Source organism: Haliotis rubra, unplaced genomic scaffold, assembly GCF_003918875.1.
Source record: "Haliotis rubra isolate DU_JTF1 unplaced genomic scaffold, ASM391887v1 Scf27, whole genome shotgun sequence".
In the NCBI taxonomy this organism is placed as follows: Eukaryota; Metazoa; Mollusca; class Gastropoda; order Lepetellida; family Haliotidae; genus Haliotis; species Haliotis rubra.
The window spans coordinates 191,679-216,513 of NW_025766780.1; the positions used below are offsets into that span (position 1 = coordinate 191,679).

Genomic DNA, 24,835 nt, shown 5'->3' on the forward strand with positions numbered 1-24,835 from the left:
AAGATCAGACGCCTCCTGAAAGAGATCAGTGCCCCAATTCCACACGACGAGGCATGGGATACATCGAACAATCCGTACGATCGGCGGGCTTACGAACGGATTTGTGGTGATTTCGAAATTAATCTGAACACGGATTGGCGTATACCAGGTACGAACCACGGGTTGGGTATTCCCTACAGTGATGGACTTCCCGTGAAAGACGCCAGCGCTGCTTTGTTAAAACAAGATATCCTACTAACACCGGCCTATGTTCTGGAAAGTAATGAATGGAGAGATGATCGCATGAACTTTACAGGTCAAGGTAGAATTCCTTTCACCATCCAAAAAGTCGAGCAGCCCCAATACGTTGAAGACAATTGGAAAATATATATGCTGGACACGTCGAAAGGGTTTACTTGCGCAGGATCCCGTACGGTTGAACAATTCGATTCGAACGTACGTGTGGGCGCTGTTGGGCGTCAGTCGCAAACGCTTTCCGGCATCGTGGGTCAAGGGACGGCCTATGACGCGCAGAAACAGTTCATGTCGAACATCGAGGACACCATCCCCAGACCGGTTGATTTACCGAGTGCCATCCTGCGTTACCAGGACACGTTGGAATACGCCCGGTCGAAAGTCGACTACGTGTTTGGCGTGGGACTGTACATGGCTCCGAGCAACATGCGACTGAGGATCCACAAAGTGGTGGGCTACAACAACGAAATCGTCATCGCGACCGCCGATCAGAAACTGGGCGTCAATCCCAATGTCAACGCGAGTCGAGTCCCACCGCCCATGCATACCGACGAACGGGGATCATGAAGCCGCCACCAGCACCAGAGCCCAGCGTTCAACTGTCACCACCACGCCTGTCTCCACGCGAGGAGGTCGAACATCGGCAACATCTCGATCGCAAAACGGCGCTCGTGGTCGGCGGGATCGCGGTCAGGGTGTGCCTCATTTGGTTAAAACTTCTTTAGCAGCAACGTACACCAGGCCACCTGCGTCGCCGCCGACCGCCCACAGGTTCTGGCCGAACCAGAACAAGCCCAGCAACCAGGACACGATGCTGCCCAAGATGCCTGGCAGGGCTTCTGGGGCTTTGCCGGCAAGTCTCGCCAGGGCTTCCCCGAGGGATTTCAACTGGTTTTTACCTTTTTGGGTGGTGGTGGTGGTGGTGGTGTCGTATCGCCCGTCAGCGCTAAGACAAGGGCCGATACGATGAAGCCATGGTCTTGTCCAGCCCTTACAGTTCCCGGAAGGTAAATTCGAACCCAGGCAGCGTTCGTTCCGATAGTTTTTCAAAGTTGTTCGATGCGTCATGAGCGCGTTGTTGTATATCTCTCAAATCATCTCGACCGACTGCACCCGCCAAGGCATCGAGCTCGGCATTTGCCTCTCGTAAAGCCTTGTCGAACTTCCTGCTTATTTTTTGTCGACAGCTGGTTATATTTAATTTGTCGCAGATAAAGTAGGCACCTTGGTGACTGGCCAGTGTGGACAAAGCAAGAGGTTCTCGTACGGGAGTGCATGAGATCCCTGTATGATCAAGTTCGAACTTGGAAGGATCACGATAAAGAGGAGCTATATTTTCTTTTTGCTCCAGGGCTACGTATAATCATTGACGGTCTTTTTTAGCAGATCATCGCCCATGTTTCCTTGTGCGAACGATGTCTCCTCATCGTCGAGCAAAGGGGTTCTATCGTCCCCCAAATCGTCCATGGGTATATCGTCGGCCATGAATATTTATTTGTTGAACGCCCTGGCCTTTTCCGGCAGCAATTTCCGATTTTCCCAATTACGAACGTCCAATGCGGCCGAAATCGAAGCTGAACGGAAACGTCACGATTTGGCCTTGGAGAAATTACAAGCCGCGCAAGCCAAGTAGGCGATAAAAAACGCATGGAAAGAATTGATTTCTTCAACACCGAACTCCAACGCAAAAACGTTCAAGGACATCGACGACACCATGCAACAATACTACCTGCTTACCGGCAAACGATTGGAACCTCTCGGCGACGAACCCACCCTCTCCCAGTATTACACCCCTCCCAAGGCACAGAAAGACCAGGAGCTGATTTTTGTGGCCTTAGGATTAGCCGTCACCGTATGGATCGCAAAAACAATTAGACTAAAATATTTATTTATGTGTATAAAATATATTTACATGTGTATAAAGATGAGACGATGCGCACCGTTTCAGTGTCAGTACGTGCTTCTCGGAAAAACCTAAACCTGCGGCAGGAAATCCACCACCGACTATTGCGGCATCCACATGATGTCCATCAGAAAGGGTGAAGTGTGAAGTGTGCGGGATTGGCGTGAAATGTCATTATCGTCGTTGCAAAGCCCACCGAGCGGACGTGGTCCGAGGTTATCTCATCTACTTGACAAAAAGAGATTATCTCAACGAACGTCACCGACTCTTCAGAATAAAAATTTAAAAAAAAAGATTTTACATGCGCTTCATTTCAGAGAGAAGGCTGACGGAGTTACCTCCCTTGGTTGAACAACCCTATTAAACATTTGACTTTGCACTTGAATATAATTATTTATTTTTCTAAAAAAAGTTTTCGCACATTGATATAGCAATCATGACTACCGTCGGCGAACTCAAAGCGATGGCGAAAAAACTTGGATTGGTGGGTTATTCTCGCATGAGGAAACCCCAACTGCTCACCGTGCTCGACATGAAGTATGTCAAGCCCCCTACCGTGCGAGACCTCAAACTCCGAGCTAAAGAACGGGGGTTGAAGCGTTATTCTCGCATGAGGAAAGCCCAACTGGCCACCTTGCTGGAAGACACCGAGCTGGTCGAGTTGAGATTCGTGCCGACAGACCATGCCGTGGGTAAGTATTTGAGAGGCTGGAAAATGACCGTGCAGTCTAACATCGATGTCAACAGCGTCAAACCTCTGATCGCCGACAAAGTCGAAGAAGAGTTGGATGATTTAAAAAAAGTATCAAATACCAGTTGACCATCCACATGTCGCTCAACAAACAGCAGACGGATGGCAGTACCGAGGCCATCGAGCCTTACTTCAGAGGCAAGCAGGAAGTCGTACTTCAATCCGACTCGATCCCTTCGACCCTCGATACCTCGCTACAAAAAAATACAAGAATCGTTGGAACGATGGATGCACAGGGGCTCCGGGTGGGTGGTGGGAAGTATCAACACCATCTATTTGGATATAGCGAACTACATACCGTTCAGAGGCGGAACGTTCCTAGACTTGCCACCTTACTACAGAAATCAAAAAGCCATTAATAACATTAAAAATAAAGACGATGCTTGTGTAGTATATTCGGTGAGAGCTGGCTTATTTCCAGTAGCTATTAATAAGAATAGACCTTCGAGCTATCCCGAAGACGACGGGCTTAACTGGGATGGCTTAGTTAAACCCACACCCATTTCCTACTGGACCCGATTTGAAAAACTAAACCATTTAGCCATCAACGTCTTCGGTCACAAAGGCAATTCAACCATCATACACCAAATCAGCTCCATGCCCGATGATGTGCGCAGAATTATTTACGACTGAAAAAGAGGGTAAGTATCACTATACACATATTGAAAGTCTAATCAGACTGTTGTACGATCAATCGACGCATAGAGAAAAGAAACACTTCTGCGAACGATGTCTGCACGGCTTCACGCAACCAACCTGCTGGAAGCGCACCGGGCGGATTGTCGAGGCATGGGAGAGACGGATGTCCGAATCGACATGCCTCGAGTACATCAAAACATCTTAACGTTCATCAATCGCAAACATCGCAAACTTCGAAGCGCTCATCAAACGGGTCGACCACGACATGCCGCCTGACACGAATAGCAGTTTCACATACAAAAGGCAAGAACACCGAGCCTGTGGGTTCCGGGTACGTGGTCATTCGATGCGACGGTGAAACGGAGACTCCCGTGATCTACCGAGGTCCCAACGCGGCTGTAACGTTTCTCATGTTCTTACAACACGAAGAAACAAACATCAGGGAAGCTTTATCGGACCCTGCCCCCATGGATATGACGCCGGAGGATAAACTCGCACACTAAAAGGCTCAGCATTGCTACGTGTGCGACCAAACCCTGAACATGGATGTTGTGAGAGATCATTGCCACATCACCGGTCAATACCGAGGTGCCGCCCACAACCTCCAGCTTAGAATCGATCCCGAAAAAATAATTCGATGGCGATATCAAATGCATCCCCAACAACATGGAGAAATACATCTCCTTCTCTCTCAACGGTCTGAGATTTATCGATAGTGCCTCAGTTCCTCCTGTCGTCGCTCGTCAGTTTGGTCAAAGCCAACGATACCTTCCCCATCACCGATCGATACACCGACGCAGCGACTCGGTCTTTGTTGTTACGGAAGGGCGTGTACCCGTACGAGTACATGGACGGTTGGCCCAAGTTCGACGAGACCCAACTACCCCCCATCGGCCGCTGTTACAGCCATTTGACCGATTCCCCTATATCACAGGATGATTACGACCACGCCCAGAACATGTGGGAGAAACTGGTCTGTCGGCATTTATGTGATTACCACGACCTCTACTTGAAAACGGACGTCCTGCTGCTGGCCGACGTGTTGAAAACCTTCAAAACGACGTGTTTGAAACAGTATCAACTCAACCCTGCCTGGTACTACACCAGTCCCGGTCTCTCGTGGGATGCGCTCTTGAAGAAAATTGGAGTCAAACTGGAATTGCTCATGGATTACGACATGCACCTGTTCGTCGAGAAAGGTATGCGCGGTGGGATTTCCATGGTCTCCAAAGGCTACGACTCGAGCAAGCCCGCCAATCATCTCCTCTATCTCGACGCCAACAACCTGTACGGCTGGGCCATGAGCCAGTCTCTACCTACAGGCGGGTTCGCGATGAGATCGATATCATGAGCATCACGCCGGATTAAAACAAAAGCTACATCCTCGAAGTGGACTTGGACTATCCTGCGGAATTCCACACTGTTCACAACAGCTATCCGCTGACTCCCGAACAGTTGACGGTGAACCGAGACTGGATGTCGGACTATCAACTAACGTTGCTTGGGAAAAATAAGCTGGCCAACGTGGAAAAACTCGTCCCTAACTTAACTCTTTCAACACCAGTCAACCAGAGGCATTTACTGCCATGACACCGAGTTCCCAGAGACTCTAAGGTCACAGATGAAGCCTATGTTTATGAAGGAAATTATAAGCTTGTAAAACGTTATTACTACTACATCTCATACACCATTTAAAAGATCTAATCCCACTGTTGATAAATATGAAGTTTATTTTTATAATATAATTCAAATAATACAACTACAACTTAAATAAATTTATTTTTTAATGAAAATGCAAGTTTACATTTATAATGTCCAGATTAACCACGAAAGAAGCAAAAACTATGGCGATTTTTTTCCATTTGTGACATGTCATAACATGCCCGTGCCTTTTTCTCTCATATTTTCACTTTTACGTAATCAGAAAATTATTATAAAAAGATTTCTTAAATAATATGTATGGTCGCCTATTTCCCGATATCTGTGGCTTTCCGCTCGGTAACATGACATAACAACGGAAAATACCTCCGTTTTCGAAGCTTCGTATGAATAACATGGGAGGCGAATCGTTTGATGCCGGGTATCGTTCGAAAGCTCTGAACATCAACAACATCACTGAACCCTTGCCGAGAGTATTTTCACAGTTGTAAGAAGCGATTTTATTGGATAAAAATTGGTTTCTAATGACGCTTTTTCGCTACAGTCTGCTATAAGGGTCGTGATTGGTCAAAATCAGACACGTGACCTAAGGCAGCCAATCATATTACGGCAATGGATACCGTCCTCGTAAACGAAAACTTTTAGATTTAGACGAAAGTTTTGGGTAAAATAATGCTATTCTGAACATATTAAGCAAGAAATCGCTACATATACGTAAATTATGGGACTTATTGGACGTATCGTGCTAGGTTATGACCTGTGACAAAAATGCTTCATGCATATATTTTCGCATTAAACATCGTGTCCGAGCGTGAAGATTGAGGCGGCGAGAGCCGAGATGTCACTTGTCAGTGACTTGACTTGCATTACATGATCGCACAAAAAGATGGAAATAGTAATTTTATATGTACGTTTGACAACTTTTATGAATGCTGTTGTTGATTTTATTCATTAGTTTATTCAATTTATTTAATGATTTCCTCGAAACATCGTTACTTTGCTCTTTGACAATGTTATTGTGGACCCGCTGCCGAAGCATGTGTCCGAGAATCGTTGTTTTCAATAACATTGTGAAAAATAGTTTATAATTTTAATTCTGCCGATAATATATGATCAATTGAAATTTAATAAGTGTTTTCAGACATTGTGAAATGTGATAGATTTAATATATGAATCATAAGTCAGGTAAGTTCCATTAAAATTATGTCTCATTTTGACGCTTGACTACTGCCTGGACTCATTAATCGGCCTCCGGCCCGGTGTGAATAGGGACTCATAACGTATGTGGCCGATTATCATATCAAGCTCAACCGACCCATTTACGTGGGGATGAGCATTCTCGACCTGTCCAAACATTTGATGTACGACTTTTATTACACCCGACTCAAGCCACAGTACGGCGATCGGTGCGAACTGCTGTACACCGAAACCGATTCCTTGTTGTTGAATATACACACCAAGGACGTGTACGAGGACATGGAGAAACACATCGATTTGTACGACACCAGCGACTATCCTGAAGACCATCCAATCCACAGCCAAGCCAACAAAAAAAGTCCTCGGCAAAATGAAGGACGAATGCGCCGGCACACCGATTGCCGAGTAAATCGGGTTAAGACCTAAGATGTATTCTATTAAGAAAGCCGATCACGGCGAAATAAAAAAAGCCATAGTGGTGAAGAAATATGTGGTGAAACAACACATCAAACACACCCTCTTCAAACAGGCTCTCTTCGATAACCGCACGTTCAAACACCCCATGAACGCGTTGAGAAGTGATGGGCACAACATCTACGGCATCACTCTCAACAAAACATCGCTGTCGCCTATGGATACCAAACAATGGATTGCTAACGATGGCATCCACACTTATAGCTATGGGTACCAACAGTTGACCTCGACGCGTTGGCAGTTTCCGAGACCCCCAATAAAGGAAACTCCACTCGATGCGTCGAGACAATTGAATGAACGATAACGTGTATACGGGCATCGTGTTTGTATTTTATGAGACATGGATTCGAGGTGAAAAAGCCACCAAACGTGAACGAAGTATTGAAGCGGAAGTGGAATGAGGGGTTTCAGACATCCTTTGCGCTACAATAGACAGAGCCTGGTTTAAGAGGATGGTGCAATCTCAGGATAGACCCGTTAAACCGAGCACTCGGCTATCAGGTCCTCTGTGGCTCAGTCGAACGACTGCTGGGTACGATCAAGGTACAGAGATGTTACCGAGGTTCGAAGCCTACCGTTCGAAAAAAAAAGACACGGAGCTCTCAGGGAGAGCGCAGTCGACCACAACCCCACGGGAGAAATACCAGGGCACCACAAACATCATCAGACCAGGGACCAGGCGGGTCTCTGGTCAAAACACCAATTTCTCACTCCGTGGGTTGTGGCCACAGAGGGCTTTTGCTATTGTTTTATTTGAACTGGCACATCGAAGGATGGTTCTCGCTATGTATTTAAGGGGGGCTGGGGAACTTATTTCATAAAAATAAGCCTCTAAGCCGCATCTGATGCAAAAACCCCACTCTGTTACTACTGGAGAAAATACACAATGAGACATCTGATGTGACCTATTATCTACCTCACCATGGAGTCTACTGGCCTGAGAAGGTTAGTACACCACTCAGAGTAGTCTTTTTGGCCTGCTTGTTTGTGCCAAGGCGTCTCACTGAACTCCTTTCTATAAAGAGGGCCATTGCTGCTGGGAAACCTATTTTCAACTTTGTTGAGATTTTGAGAAGAACCTGTAGCATTTGTGGGTGGTATTTCAAACTAATAATACGTCTTTTGGACAGTGATACACAAGTACACAGATACTTATGGAGGAATTTAGACATTTCAAGTGAACCCAGCATTTACAGAATGATGAGAGTAACATTCGGCGACAAATCTTCCCCTGACATGGCTAATTAGGTTATGTTAAAAATTGCAAACGAAAATAAAGAGAAATACCCGGAGGCTGCTGAAATTCTTAGAGATGACAGATATATGGATGACATTCTACATTCATGTGTTTCTGAGGAGAAGGCTACAGAGTTGACGACAAATCTGGATACCATTTTGGATTCAGGTAGTTTCAAGATTAAAGAATGGATCTCTTCTGCTAAATTTGATCAAAGTCATTGTGAAAGGGATACAAACCAGCCAACATTACAGATTCTTGACTAATGCCAGGTACAAGAGAGTGTGAAACATTAGGAGTTTTGTGGAACTATAACACTGACACCTTTCCCCTTCAAAGTCAAGAATATTATCTTGAAGGGATACACAAGCGAGACATTTTCCAAGACTTGGACAATCTAAATCAGGTTTGGTATGACAGATGTTTAAAACCGAACAATGCAAATGTACACCTGAACTGCATGTCTTCGCAGATGCAAGCAACAATGCATATGGAACATGTGCATATCTTCTATGGCATACAGACGGAAACCCCAGTGTGAGATTAATAGCAGCAAAAGCAAGAGTTGCACCTCTTCGACAATCAACCATTCCTTGTCTGGAACTGATGGCAGCTCTCATTGCATCTAGACTTGCAAGAACTATACATAGTAGTATGAGAAGTGACCCTGAAGTGTTCCTTTGGTCTGATTCAAGAATAGTTCTACACTGGTTGAAGTCAGAATCTTCAACCTTAAAGCCATTTGTGGGAGTACGCGGGGCAGAAATCCAATCTGAATGGCTGGAAAGTAATTGGAGGTATGTACCAACAAAGCTCAACCCTGCAGATGACTTGAGCAGAGGCATTAAGGCAGAGAAAATAAAGGAAAGATGGTTCAAGGGTCCAGAGTTCCTGCAAAAGTCAGAGTCAGAATGGCCAGTTCAGGATTTAAGTATTGATTCAAGTGAAGACATAGAGGTGAAAAGAGCCAGAATACCCCGCAGTAGTGTGCAGAAAGAGAAGTGTGAACCATTCACTGACTGTCAGAGATTCTCCAATTGGCAAAATCTGCTCCATGTGACAGCCTTTTGTTTTCGCTTTATGGAGAATTTGAGAGAGAAAAATAGAGGAGGCGAGAGTCAAATGAAAGGCCTACAACCTGAAGAGATTCAGAGAGCAGAAAATTATTGGATTCTGGGAGCACAGAAGTCACTTGACAACTGGGCTAAGAAATATTCAGAATTATCTCCCTTTGAAGATAATGGACTGATCAGAATTGGGGGAAGACTTCACCACTCACCACTTGTCTATGAACAGCGTCATCCAGTATAATTGCCTGCATCTCACCACATATCAGTTCTCATACTCAGACACATTCATGGGAAACTTTACCATGCCGGAGTGGAGAGGACTTTATCAGAATCAAGACGGAAGTATTGGATTCTTAGGGCAGGAATACAGTTAAATCTTTGGTGAGAAAATGTATTGTCTGTAGAAAGCTCCGACAATCACCACATGTAACTTTCATGAATGACTTGCCACCAGAACGTGTCAATATTTTGTCACCTCCATCTACTACGACTGGTGTTGACCTATTTGGGCCTTTTTATCTGCGGTATGGTCGAAACAAGACAAGCAAAGCATGGGGAGCTGTTTTCACTTGTGCAGTCACAAGAGCGATACATCTGGAAGTTGTGGAGAGTCTTGCTAGTGAGTCCTTCCTACATGCATTGAGAAGGTTTGCAGCAAATCATGGGTGGCCAACAACAATGATCTCAGACAATGGGACATCATTTGTGGGAGCGAGAAAGGAGGTAAAGAAGTTGTTTACTGAACAATGGATAGAGATACAAGCATTCAGTTCTAAACACAGAATCAGGTGGATTTTCACAACTCCCTTAAGTCCTCACCAGGGTGGAATTTATGAAAGCATGGTAAATCAAGTAAAGAGAGCTATTCAAGCTTGTATTGGAAGTCAGATTCTGTCATGGAATGAAATAACAACAGTGTTTGCGGAAGTCAAAGGTTTGGTGAACTCAAGACCTCTTGGATTCAGTTCGAATGATCCAAATGATTTGCAGCCCCTAACTCCGAACCACTTTCTGATTGGTCGTGCTTCAACAGATGTCGCACAGGGTTGCTTCGATGAGACGACAAACATTAGGCGCCGTTTTGAGTTTGTACAGTGTCTAGTGTCACAGTTTTGGCGAAGGTTCATCCGTGAATATATTCCCACACTGATGCCCAGAACCAAGTGGAGAGTGAAAACACGACAAATGAAAGTAGGTGACATTGTGCTACTTGTAGACTACAATTTGCAGCGGGGACACTGGTAGCTTGCTCGAGTAGTAGATGTCTATCCAGGAACTGATGGTGTTGTCAGGAATGTGCAGGTTAAAGATTCACTGATCTAGAGTGATTAATGTTTCCAGCCAACAGTCTTATTACGAAACCTAGCTGCAAACTGGTCAGCCCCAGCTCCCTGGACCATGACGAACACGGGGACTGGGGTACTGTCCACCCTGACAGAATTTCTTCAACCTAATCAGTGGGACATTAGGAAGGGTGGATGCCCATCAGATGCCATTATTTGAAAGTATCCCCAGTAGTTCTTGTCTGATTGTAATAAAGTATCCCAGCAGTATAGGCTTTTTCAGATTTTCAAATGTTTGGATGGTATAGTGACTGATCCAATTTGATCCTATTTCTGTGTTTTTTACCTCGATATTTAATCATGTAAAAATAGTATGTCTATTACGTATGCTATGATATCAAAAACATACATTCATAAACTAAACAACCTCACTTTGCCATAGGTATAATTAGTGATAACACCACTCAGATTACCCGACAAAGGTTCCCATTTGGCATTTCTTGTGTCTGGAGTAAATACTCATCATTATAAATTGAGGTCTGATGTGGCAAATGTATTACATCTTATGTAATATGCGCATGGAATTGCAGTAAGAGGAATTATCAGCTAAGTTACAAAACAAACAACGATCAAATGGTTTAACCGATGACACGAGCGTGATTAATTAATTTTATTTAGTACAGCGGATTTGTCAAAAGGTAGTGTTTATGTGTGTAGATTTACTAATCTATACTGAATACACCCTGTTGTAAAAACAACGTTCTTCCTTCAGAGGATTAACCGCCAATACATTGATTGATTGCTCATTATTGGCTAATTAAATTACTTTTTTAAAGAATGGCAGACATCATGCAATTAGTTGCCAGGTGTGCTCTCTTGGGTGACCAATGGGACTATACACCAATGTGAAAAACCTGAAACGATAGATCACTTTTTCGCATATTAGACTGTTAAAAGACACATGACATGGAACAGGATACTTTGTCAGCTGCAGATGAATGGCATCTCATTCCATTATGTGGATATTGATGGATACATTCCCCGAACATGGTAATAGCCTGATATTGTTTCTATAACTTTAGTCTGTTTTAATTTTAATATTTGCATTTTGTTTTTATTTATTTGTTATGGCATTCAACAGAATAAAAAAATTTTGCTGTGAAGTATAATGAGACAGACAACATACACTAGGTCGCACTCAGGGCATTTGTGTGAAATATGATACACGTTGGCAATCTAATCTATAAGATGTCTAGATATTACAGTCATGTTATAAATTCACTAACTATAAGCAGATCGTGTGCATTTTATTAAGTTTTAAAATGCATACAAATATGATAATAAACTCATTAGGATTATAAGACAAAATATAAAGACGTACATTGACTTTATTTCAGTCCTAACATTTTTTACCACCTGCAGATGGTTAAACTTAAAATGTTTTCATCTGTTATCAAAATAATGCCATTTAATACAACATTCAGATTGACTAGTAGTGAACCCAAGCTCACTACTCTCCCCAAGACTCCCCATGTACTTAGTTAGCCTTACTTTCAAAACAATGCTATTATATCAGGCTTCTCACCAAATTCAAGGTCAAACTATGTATTAAATCAAATTCTACATCCATTTACATTAACATTTTTATAAAGTCAACATTACTATGAAATCAAACTTTTACATCAAAATCAGCATTTTTATCAAAGTGAATATTTTTTTATAAGAAACCAAATTATTCATCAAAGTACACATAATTTTACAACAAAATCAACATAAGATTATCGAGTATAAAAGATTTCATCTTTGTTGATCAATCTATACTTATACTATCAATTGCGCATGAGGGTGGCGCAGCAGAGGTAACGAACCAGTCATGAATTCTGGGATATCATCTGGGTACTCACTGGGGAAAAACAATAACAAAAGCAACAACCAGTCCACGGAAATTGCTCTGGATCAGTGCCCCATTAAAACTCAACATGGACTGTAGTGGTGGGAATCGGTTGAAATTTCATAATCGATTATCGGTTGCTATCGGATTGTCCCATCTGATCAATGATTGATTGTATAATCGGTTACACTGATCAAGACTTAAATATTTTTTACAACTTGTGCAATTCCCAGGTAAACATTTGAATTCTGTTACAATACTGCAATACTGTGTATTGTCATTTTTTTAATTAAGTGATAATAGTGAGCATTAAATGAAATATGTCAGCTTTTGTGGTTGGTTTCTGTGAAAAACATGACTTGAGGTTGCATCTACCAGAACCTAAAGAGTCCTGAATATAATATTTTTCATAAGTTTTAATTGTCATTTGAGGCAAGATTGTACAAAATCACAAACAACCCAATTCTACATTGATCAACAAAAAACCTTTGATGGGTAGTATAGAAAAGATGACTGTTCAGTTCACTCTTTTACAGATTCTCCACAATCACAACAAATCCTCATAATTTTTTGATAAATTTGTCCCACTTTTTACACTAATGTACCGTTTATTACCGTAGATAAGCCGAATTTTGAGGACCAAAAATAGCAGAAGGGGGTCGGCTTATCTATGGTTTACACTTTCGTCAAACTTTTGTTCAGGGGGTAAGAAAACGACATCGTATCGCTCTGCATGAACAACAGACAAGAGAAGATACTTTGCCAGTAAAGACGTCAAATTTGCAACTAAACATCACTAGACAAGATTATTTACCTTTTCAGTTCTAATTTGTTTTGCTAGGCATTGTATTGTATGAAGGGATTAAGATTACCGTGTGTATTTGTCTCGTATGTAAAGCCGGAAATTAGCAATCAGCTGTGCACACGCTTCCTGGCGATCTAGTTAAAACATACCCAATAATATGACGGGATGAATTCTGACGCAGTGAACATCTAAAACTATTATTTTACCTAGAGAAATGTATCCTAGCATTGTGTAATTTTACTTACAGGTTTTGCACTATAAATGTAAAATATGTATAATCAATACTAAGGTTATATGGACCCTCACGAACATGGTAAGCTGAACAGGTACGCGCATGGAATGAGGTGAAATACACATGCCAGTTTGTTGTGATTGCCAGCTGCAATAAATATGTCATTTTGCAAAACGAAATATATATGGTTTCCATTTTCTGTCAACTACACTTCATTTTGAGGCATGAGTAGACACAATACGATTGTGATTTCTGTGAATAAAGCGGATAGAGGTTATGATTATCGGTAACTGCCAGTTGTCTTGTGGTCTGAGTTGGGTATTCATTACTGATTTCGTAAGAATTATTAGTGACAATAGATTATGAAATTTTGCAATCGATCATCGCATCGAAAAAGGGTAACCGATCAATTATCGATTATAATCGAACATCGGAACACCACTAATGGACTGTACAAAAGATCAGAGCAAAGGTGCATTGTATTGCTTGAGAACAGTCGTGATTAGTCACTGACACTTCACTTGTTGGGTGGGAGGGTTGTTCTGAAACTTTATGGAATTTGTGTACCAGAGGATTATTGACAATCATATTTACCTGTATGCATTCACCCATAATTCACGTTTCTTATTATTAGGAAAATCACTGTGAGTGAGTATGGTGATACGTTATGAAATCAGTAAATTGTAGCTGAGATATGAATCTTTCTACTTCCCAGAAAGATGACTTCATGGAACATGTAGTATATTGTAGATACTGTTTAAACAGTTGTTCTGAAACTTAAGAAATCTGAATATTATGATTACTGAGCTTTACACTGTATACACTGTTTGTGTATCATGGGTGTGTATCATTGATTTTATAGTGTTATAAATGTATGCCAGAGGTGTAAGCTAAAGTACTGTCGGAAATGCTAGAAAAATGCTTTTTGACTTATATTTAAAATTCAGAGGTATTACAGTTACTTAAGTAACAAATATCACTTCAAGAAACATCTACCTAATGTAGACCGAGGGAATAAATTTTGAGACATGCTCTAAAATGTGATTTTACTGATGAAAATACCAAAAACTTAGAAAAATGAGGGGTAGTGGGACGTTATTTGATACAAACATTAACTGCCTGTGTTACGTCATCAGCATCCACGGTATCGACAGGTGAAATTGACACCTGAGCACACGCTCGGGCGAGGGGTCATCTCAATAGATGTTTTCTGCAAAATGTTGAATATGTGTACGTATAGTATACGTATCGGTTATGCAAAGGATCATTTGTGTATGTGTGTTTGTTTTGAAATAAACATACGAATTACTGTACATTGGAAAGAAATGTGCAACTTTTAATAAATGTTTTGCATGTCAACAGTATATTTCATTGAAAAAATATGGATGTAATTCGGTCAGTTTAATCTAGTTGTGAACATTGGCCAAAGATTTAACGAAGTCACTGGTGTAGCTTCTTTAGACTATATATATTTTTCTTCTCATGAAGTTTGTAGATCGCCCGTCTAAACACTCCCTTGTCAAAGTTGTCAAGGATGGTTTTACGTCCGGTTTTGCATTTGAGACGGTCCCTGTCTTGTCTGATTTGTTTACAATATTTTAAACTTGTTGGTAAGACATGCCAACAGCTCTACAAGTTCTGTAATAAACCCTTTCTAAACTAATGAAAGGTTTACCTCTGTCTTTTTTAAGCAGAAAAAAACTATACACTTTTGCAACAATCGACTGCAAATCGTTGGCCATAGTGGACGCTGTGATAAAGATGTGCATGCATGACGGGGAACTTATTTATCAAGACTTAACATTTATATTAATATTTCTTCAATAAAGAAACGATAATTAAGTAAAGTAACACAAACATTCAACATTTATCTGTTTAGGAAAAACGTTCATTCATATTTTTACACCACCTGTATTATTAGCATAAATGTAAAGACTATTTCAGATTTCTGTTGTTGAACTCTGAAAAAATCTTAGGTTGCTGTTTTGGTACCAAATTCTCTCCTGTAAACTGCCCTTTAAATGCATGGGAATGTTAAATCCGTTGAAATAAAAATTAGGTAGACAATAGACGAGTTGATATATTGACAACATAGTGCATTTATCACCTTTATAAAGATATTAAGGCTAAAAAGCATTTTTCTAGCATTTCCGACAGTACTTTAGTACAGATTTGCTTGGTGGCACTTTCATTTGAAACTAGTAACAAAATAAGCTATGGATTTTCTAGAACTGTAGAAACTTTCTTTATTTGCTTAGTAGTTTGCATTATTTGACATTATTGATTGCAAATTATCTCCCCCCTATAAACTAATGTTTAAGGCAACTGGCGATGCACTCACAGAGCACATGTCAGTCAGAGCAACATGCAACGGTCAGACAGAGTACATTTTGCCCAACATTTCTTTGCGGAGAAATCATTCTTCAGGTAGGAAATTATACATTATGCAAAAGAATGTTCACAATATATTTTAATGACTATCTATTTCATTAATAATAGCAAAATATGGAGTATTGGATTTCTCTTTTCAAATATCTTCACATGCACGCTTTGGAAGATCCATTACATTTCGGAGGTGATATTGTGTTGGTAATTTGCTGTATGGGTAGGCAGGGTTTGTAATGGCAAGGACTGTTTAATACTTTAGAGGTTTCATTCACGGTTCTTTAAACAACAACAACTTTGTACACAAAATTCTATGTTTTGACAATAGTTTCCGAATTTGAGTAACATTTGGAAGAGTCCATTTATATATTAGGGTGTATGCCTTATCAGTTGTTATTTAGGCATATTGAAGTGGTTTATCATTACGTTAATGTTACAATACTTTTCTGCTCATATTATTTCGAGCATAACTTGTCTGAAGTATATTATTTATATTATGTGGAGAGTATTGTTCCCACATGGGAGAGCCCTATATTGAATTTGAGATTCAGTGTAAATTAATTACATTTAGTGATTGACACTAAATGTGGTTATCAAAACCATTCTCTTGCATCCTTCGTATTTGCTTCCACGTGCTCGTTTTTACTTCCGCATTCTGTTATCTGCTGCCATAGTTAAGTCACTTAGTTACCAATGACGTCATGTATTATACGTGTGCCGATTACGTCACTTTCTGAATGTCATTCCTGCTGATCTCATCGTGCTGTCAACATCATTCTGTAAAATCAATCTGTTCTTCATTTCGTCATGCCTGGAAAAAGGAAGGCAGCAATCAACCACCGGCTTGTGAGGACGGGGAAGGGCCCTAAGCAGCCAAAGAAGATGCCGGATGTTGCAGTCGTTACAGGCGGCAATATTTCTGAGAACGGTGAGTCTTGCAATTATTATCTTAATCCATCACCCCCACCTGCATCAGTTGAAATTTCCGATTTCACATCCCCGGCGCCAAGTGCAATTCCCAGTATTTCGGGACAGCTTGAAGCAATTCTTTAACATTTCAGTCCCCTCTTCCACCCTTTCGCCATTAACGTATGACGCTCAGGAAATTGGTGCTCACGTGAAGCAGGCCACCCGTGACAAAATCTACAACGGTGAGTACGTTGATCTTTCAACCTTACTTCCTTATGTGAATTCGGGTATCGATAACCAAGCGAAAATGGAACTGATCGCCGATAGAGATGGTATTGTCTCTCTCGTCACCCGCCAGCAATCGCAGGGTAAGCCAATCACTCTTGGTGCATGGACATCGGCTTCCATGTCTTTATGTCGATTTACATGTCAAAACATTTTTCACCTAGTGTGTTACAGGGAATGTTGTCATACTCTGAATCCATACGCAATGCTGCCTGGCGCTCCGGCGGAGATGGATGGAGGGTGTATGATCAACAATTCCGTCACAGAATGGCAAGGCATCCCACTCGTCAGTGGGGACGTGTTGACGGTGAGCTCTGGTTGCAGCAAATGCTAACACCCCAACAGATCAAGCCACGTACCAATACTGGGGTAAGTTTCTCAAAAAATAATCCTCGCAATTTACCTTTCCATATTTGTTGGGACTTCAACAAGGAGAACTGTCAACGTCAATCCTGTAAATACCCACACAAGTGCGGGAACTGTGGAGAGTCTGGTCACAACATCCAGAGCTGTTTTAATCCCCATGCGTCCGTAGGAATGTCAGCTGCCACCGGTGCAAAAACATCCCAGCAGTATAGACGAAATGTCTCGAGCACCAACTCCGGTCAGCGTAAGTAACATGTTGGAGTCTCTTCACTCGTATTCACTGGTTAACCCTTCTGATGCACACTCATTGTATGATGGCTTTCTGCACGGTTTTAAGCTTAAGTTTCAGGGTACCCAGGTCTTCAGAATGTAAAAAAATCTGTCATCAGCGACAGACGCTGAACAAAGAGGTCACCCTAGGTAGAATGGCTGGTCCCTTTGATGATCCACCATTTCCTGGATTACAAGTATCACCGATCGGACTCATTCCGAAGAAAATAGACGGTGGGTCTGTCAGTAAGCTCTCTGACAATTTTCGTTTGATTCACCATTTATCAAATCCGCAGGGTGACTCTATTAATGATCACATTAACCAACAAGACTGTTCTGTTTCATATTCACGCTTTGACGAAGCTGTGGAAATAGTACAACAGTTGGGAGCGGGCACCCTCCTTGCAAAGTTTGACATCAAATCAGCGTTCCGCATCATACCAGTCCATCCCCGTGACTTCATGTTGCTCGGCATTCAGTTTAACGGCAAGTACTATTTTGATAAATGTTTACCATTCGGATGCTCTATTCATGCGCTATTTTCGAAAGATTCAGCACGTTTTTGCAATGGTGCATTCTCCGCAATCTCCCAAATAAGCAGTTAATGCATTACCTGGATGACTTCCTCACAGGGGCGTTGCCGGTACCAGTGACTGTGATTATAATTTACAATCTTGTATGCATGTACTGAATCACTTCAATGTCCCAGTGGCACCTGAGAAAACTGTTCAATCTACAACAAAAACAAGTGTAGAAGTGAGCACAGCTCACAGACCCCCGCTTCCCACATTGGGACATGGAAATGACTGATATTGATATATATAATGTGACAAGGATCAGCAGCTCACAAGACTTTCTCCTTGACTCTCGTAAACTTTATATACATGTTAGATAATAGTTTTGCCATGTATTGATTACAGTAATAATTTATGGAAACATTATTTCTTTGTGTTTTCTGTGGAAACCTGACATACATTTGAACTTGACTGTCTCATGTTGCACACAATGAAGTGGATGTAGATGAAGATTGTTATTTTTTAGCACATGGCATATCTGTGGGTCATGATTAACTTGTGTATTAAGTTTGGTGAACCTAGCATGTATAGTTTCGATGATATGCTGTGGCCAGGTAAGCATCAAACACATTTTGCACCAAGTCATGTTTCCATGGAAACAGCACAACAACAAAAAATCTGAAAAAAACTTTAAAATAGCAAAAGGCACATCAATGGGTAATGATTAACATGTGTGTGAAGTTTGGTGAACCTAGCATGTAAACTTTAAGAGATATGCTCCGGACAAAACCATTAAACACATGGAAACAGCAAAAAAAATAAATTCTGAAAAAACTTTAAAATAGCAAAAGGCACATCAATGGGTAATGATTAACATGTGTGTGAAGTTTGGTGAACCTAGCATGTAAACTTAAAGAGATATGCTCCGGACAAAAACCATCAAACACATATGGCCCTAAGTCGTGTTTCCATGGAAACAGCAAAAAAACAAAATTCTGAAAAAAAATTAAAATAGCAAAAGGCACATCAATGGGTAATGATTAACATGTGTGTGAAGTTTGGTGAACCTAGCATGTAAACTTTAAGAGATATGCTACGGACAAAGTTTCGGGACGGATGGAAGGAAGGACAGACGGACGGACAGACATTCGTAGCTGGGGTATAATTACTTTCCTGGGCAGATCAGAGGGTGGCTGGGTGTGGATCATAAGAAGGTAACCAAATGGGAACTCCAGTCTCTTGTGGGTAAACTCAATTTCAAGTGTCGTGCCATTCCCATGGGACGGGCATTTTGTCAACGTCTCATCGACAAGTTGTGCAAGTTAAAGTCTACATTTCACAGATGTCGGCTCACAAAGGGCATCAAGGATGACTTGGTATTGTGGTTACAATTTCTAGAACATTTTAATGGCATATCAGTTTTTCAGAGTCCAGTGTGGACGTCAAACACGGTCATGCAGCTTTTTACTGACGCAGCAGGCGGTGCAGGTTTTGGTGCTTACAACCAAGGCAAGTGGACATGTGGGCGTTGGCCACAGCAATGGGTGCGGGAGGGCGTGACGAGGGATATGACGCTGTTGGAATTGTTGTCCAACAGAAGAATACTGTTTAATTGTGAAAATCAAGTGGTCGTTCATATCAATAAGTAGTCTTGCCTCATACTATGTCCCTTGTGAGATGCTTCATTCTATATTGCTTGCAGTACAATATCACATTCAAAGCTGTATACATTAGTACCCATGCCAATGTTATAGATGACTCTCTGTCAAGATTTCAGTGGGACCAGTTCCGCAAATGTGCGCCAGCATCGGACCTGACACCAACACCCCTCCCGGATGGGATCTGGGACATCTAGATTGGAAGGTCCAGCGATTGCTACACAAGTCCATGTCGGCGAACACCTGGTCGACATACCAAACGGGCTTGCAGACGTTCCACACCTTCAGACGAGCGCATGAGCTGTCACCGCTTTGGCCGGCCCTGATTGATCAGGTTGTGCATTTTATTTCTTTTATTTCGTATCTGTCGGTTAACCATTACTCCAGCAGTACAGCTAAAACATACATCTCCGCACTATCATCTTTTCATAAGTTATATGGGTGGCAGGATTGCACCGATCACTTCTTGGTTTCTAAGTTACTTGCTGGCATGTCACGTGACCAGTCGCGACGTGACTCACGTAAATCAATCACTGTTGATTTGTTAAAGTTAATAATCCATAATCTTCCAGCCGTGTGCAGCAACATATAATGAGCAATGTCTTTTCAAAGCTGCCTTCTGTGCCGCATTCTTTGGATTTTTCAGGGTGGGGGAGCTCGTACAGACCTCGGTTGACCAGCCAGGCATTGCCGTAAATGACGTGAAACTGGACACATCTGCCAGGCGAGTACAATTTACTTTGAGACGCTCCAAGACTGATAGGCTAAACAAAGGCATGCTCGTTGCAATTTCCTCCATCCCCTCCAACCCTTTGTGTCCATTCTTGCCTTAACAATCGCCGAAGTGGTACACAGCAAGCCTTTATCCACTTTGACCACTCCCCTCTCACAAGACATCAGTTCCAAGCCGTGCTTAAAAAAGCATTAGGGCACAGTGATGTAGACACCTCAGCGTTTTCTTACCATTCTTTTAGGATTGGTGCTGCAACTAAAGTGGCAGCGAACGGCGTTAGCCCACACATAATTAAAAAATATGGTAGATGGGGGTCTGATGCATATGAATCCTACATTCGTTTACCAGCAATCATTTAGCATAATCTATACATTTCCTTTCACTTGTCATCGAGGGGGCCTGCAAGACTTTCAACAGGCGGGGAACCACGTGAGGGAGCTGTGAGGCGTGCAAATAAGGCATGACATTGAAAGTGCTGACAGCTCCATGTTTTCATGGGACGGCGTCCACCTTTCCCCGCATGGGGTGCAAGTTTTTATCAAAAACCTTAACTGTGCTGTACTGGCTGCTGTGAAATCCGCTTAGACACAGGTACCTTGTTAAGGCAAGCTATGGTGGGAAACAACCGGGTGAGTTAATGGTCATTTGTGTGGGCTCGGCACATGCGTGCTTTGGCGGGATTCTTGGAGGCTTAAACATATTATAACAAAGTTCTAACTTTAGGGGTCCTACTTTTCAGTTGAATCTTATTTTCCCTCCACTTATCAGTGATGGTGTATTTATTTTCTGACCAACGGAGAATGTGTTTTGATAATAATCTGGTATTCAAAGGTGCATATGTATCTACTATGAAGACGTTATGGAAGTATGTATTTATTTTCTGCATTTCATTCTTGCAGCAAATACCTTGAGATCTACATTAAAAGGATATTAGAAGACTCCGCATTTAGTTATTGTTCATTCAAAACACAGGGGTTTTCGACGATGTAAGACAAAAACATAATTTCTGTCTTTAATATCATTTAAAGTTTTTGGTTTACTAACCTTGAGTGATAAAGGATATATTCACCTATTTCACACAGAAATATCAAGTGTTTCCTACAAAAAGAGCATTGATTACATCGTATCAGCGAAACTGTTGCCACAAGCAACATGCGGGGATTTTATAAAGGTTTTCGACGATGAGCATACATTTCGCTGCGCACTGCGAGGGAGTGTTGTGATCACCTGGCTTCCCATTTATATATTGCTTGTCACTAGCAGACGACTGATCTTACTGAATTTTCATTTGCTTTTTTTTGTTATAAAGGCAACTGATTTTGCATCTGAAGTGGTATTAACGATCTCGGGTAAATAATATTGATGTTTGTTTGCTTTTTATATAACTTAACTTCCCGATTTCCATTGTCAATAAAACTTCTCATGATAGCGACTGGGCATCCGCCCTACTGATGAAACTGCATGTGCACACCGATCGCACACAATATTTAATTAGCTATCCGCCGATGTGTCAAGCCAGTTCACTGTCGCTGCGGGAGGGAATCATGGCAGTACAAATAGATGTAAATAGATGTTTTCTTACAACTAACTGTAACAGTTATCGCCATTTCAGAATTGATCATGCCATTCGTGAAATAATACATATTTATATCATACATTAACCTAGAATAATTGATTGTGTGTCTAGTTGAGTGTTTATCATACAGTAGATTGATAGGGAACAAAACAGTTTAAGACTTGGGAACTTGAACTTGCTATTATATAGATCGTGTGACGTCCCCCCGATTAAGTTAAAACATTTTTATAGGGTTCATAATATCTTTAATCTTCTCTTATGTTACTTACCATGAAGACTTTTCTTTTGCTGTCCTTTATTGTTGTCAAATACTGTGGGGAAAAATACCGGAATTGTAACTGACAAGAGCTGTGTATGTGTGATACTGATGTATTGGCGATAACTGTTACGCCGCGATAACTGTTCGCCAGCCAGTAGCTGGACAATCACATATCAACAAACTGGCATGCTTATTTCACCTCATTCCATGCACGTACAACTTTCGCTTAATAAGAAAGTGTAAACCCAAATATAACATGTTACATGTTTTGTGAGGATACACTTTTCCAACCACGATAGCACCAATTTCACATTATTCTCAACAATCACGAACTGATTATGGCCTCGTCATCCATGGACCCCTAGTTTACAGTAACATTGGTGAAAACATGGGTGAAATGGCATGCTCATTTCACCTCATTCCATGCGCTTACAACTTCGTATACTAGTGTACTAGTAACCTTAGTGTTGATTTATACAAATTTTACACTTATAGAGCAAAACCTGTAATTAAAATTACACATATATTTCCCTTGGTAAAATAATAGTTTTAGATATTATATTTTACCAATCACTGTGTCAGAATTCATCCCATTATATTATTTGGTATGTTTTAACTATATCGCTGGGAAACGTGTGCATAGCTGATTGCTATTTCCCTGTTGGCAGCATATGTAGGCAAATCTCAAAGTTTGTTAAATTGGGGTCAGAGGTAGTATGAGAAATATTTGTTAGATTGATATGAGGCAACAGTTAGGGAATTTTCATTGGAAGTAACACGATAAAGAGAGTTTACATTATTTCATCGATGCTATGTTGCCCAAGACTCTCACAAACTCAGTTTCTGATGTAGGTAATGCCATGACAATATATTGATTTTTCATGGCATTTGCCCTGTAATCTCCTATTGTGTCAGTTTGATTTGCACTCGGAGATTAAACATGTAGCAAGTTGTCATAGCACCTTGAGTCAGGAAACAGACTGGAAGCAAGAAGATTGATCATCGCTTACAGCATTTCAAAAGGGAGAGTTCGCACCCTTCAGATAATAAATATCGCCATTGCTAAATCATCATCTGGCTATGATAGCTAGGAAAAGATATAACTATCAGCATCTGCTATCAAATTCAAGAAAAAACACAGAGCAGTCCCAAAAAGCATAAAACACTTACCTTTGATCTACAGTCTGATGACTTGTGCAAAGGAATGACGATTCCAGACTCTTGACGGAAAGATTTTACTTCTGCATGCCTAGACACAGACCTCATCAACTCCTGCAAAACAATCAAAATAACTGTAAGCAGCTCACATGTGTAATGAGCACTTAAAGAAACAACATCCCTGACCAAGAATTGCTGTCAGCGTTAATATGCAAAAATATTGAGTTCATGAAACAAAAGTAATTGTTAGTGATCATAAGAATACAACCTCTATTATATCAATGCCATAAATCCTGAATATTACTGTCACCACACTTTTAAAATCTTCAGAAAAGGCTTCTTTGCTGTCGACTATTAATAATCAGTTAAATAAAGTAAAAGTGTACTGCTGCCAAAGCCTCTTGTGTGTGCATACTGTGGGACACCTGTGAAGGTGTGTGGTCTTGTGCACAGAGTCTAGGTCACAAATCTTTCTTTTTTTAAATATCTTTTTATTTCAGAAACCCCTGTTACAAATTGGGGCTCCAGCCCAGGGAAGCAGAAACCCCATCGAAGAGAAAAGAGAATGAAGCAACAGGCTTCTGTTTTTTTAGACATAGGCAAGCACATTGCATTCACTTACACATTCACACTGACAGAATAGGTAGGAAATAACATGAAGTATATAGTATATAAGGAAAAATGACTAGCAACACAGCAAAAATAACAAGGTTTCCAGTTTTCCAGAAACCTACCTGAAACTGGATAATGTGAGAATCATGTTGGTTTCCGGTTGTTTCCTTTTGCTGAAACTAACAAGGTTTGTTTCAGCGACTGGAAACTGCCGGAAACCAACAAGGTTAGTTTCAGTGACTGGAAACTGCCGGAAACCAACAAAGTTAGTTTCCAGAAATGGAAACTTACAGTAAAGTATCATTGGTAGTTTCTATTGCATAAAGCAACTAGAAACCATCATTGATGGGAACTTGAATGAAACGAATGTAGAGGAAATTACTTTGACTCAATATATACAGCATATATCCAGAAACCTACATTAACCTACGTTAAACTGTCTATGTATTACATGTATATAGGTTTCAGTTTAGTGATCTGTGTTTTTGTACACCAGATTTCAAATAAAAGATATTGTCAAATGAAACAAGATTAATTTCAGGAAAAGTTAAACCTAATTGAAAGAATATGGAAACTTAAGATTCTACTTTGTCTGCTTTACGTTTTGTTAGGTAAACTTATAGATACCTTAAACTTATAAATTACTGAGGAACCGGTAACACTCCATTAGGTTTGAGTTACCCATTGGCTTTCCGTTTGTAATGTTTCTCAAAGAGATGCATACTAATACAACT

At 41.0% G+C, this 24,835-nt stretch overlaps 1 protein-coding gene across 2 annotated transcripts in view; it reads right to left on the reverse strand.

Annotated features, from left to right (window-relative positions):
- Positions 1-24,835, reverse strand: part of LOC124280549 (RNA polymerase II-associated protein 3-like) — a 416,551-nt gene that overhangs the window by 148,494 nt on the left and 243,222 nt on the right. For both annotated transcript variants that reach the window (XM_046716497.1, XM_046716498.1), the window contains exon 5: positions 23,502-23,603. In XM_046716497.1, the coding sequence (XP_046572453.1) occupies positions 23,502-23,603 (102 nt within the window). The remainder of the gene's footprint in view (positions 1-23,501; positions 23,604-24,835) is intronic.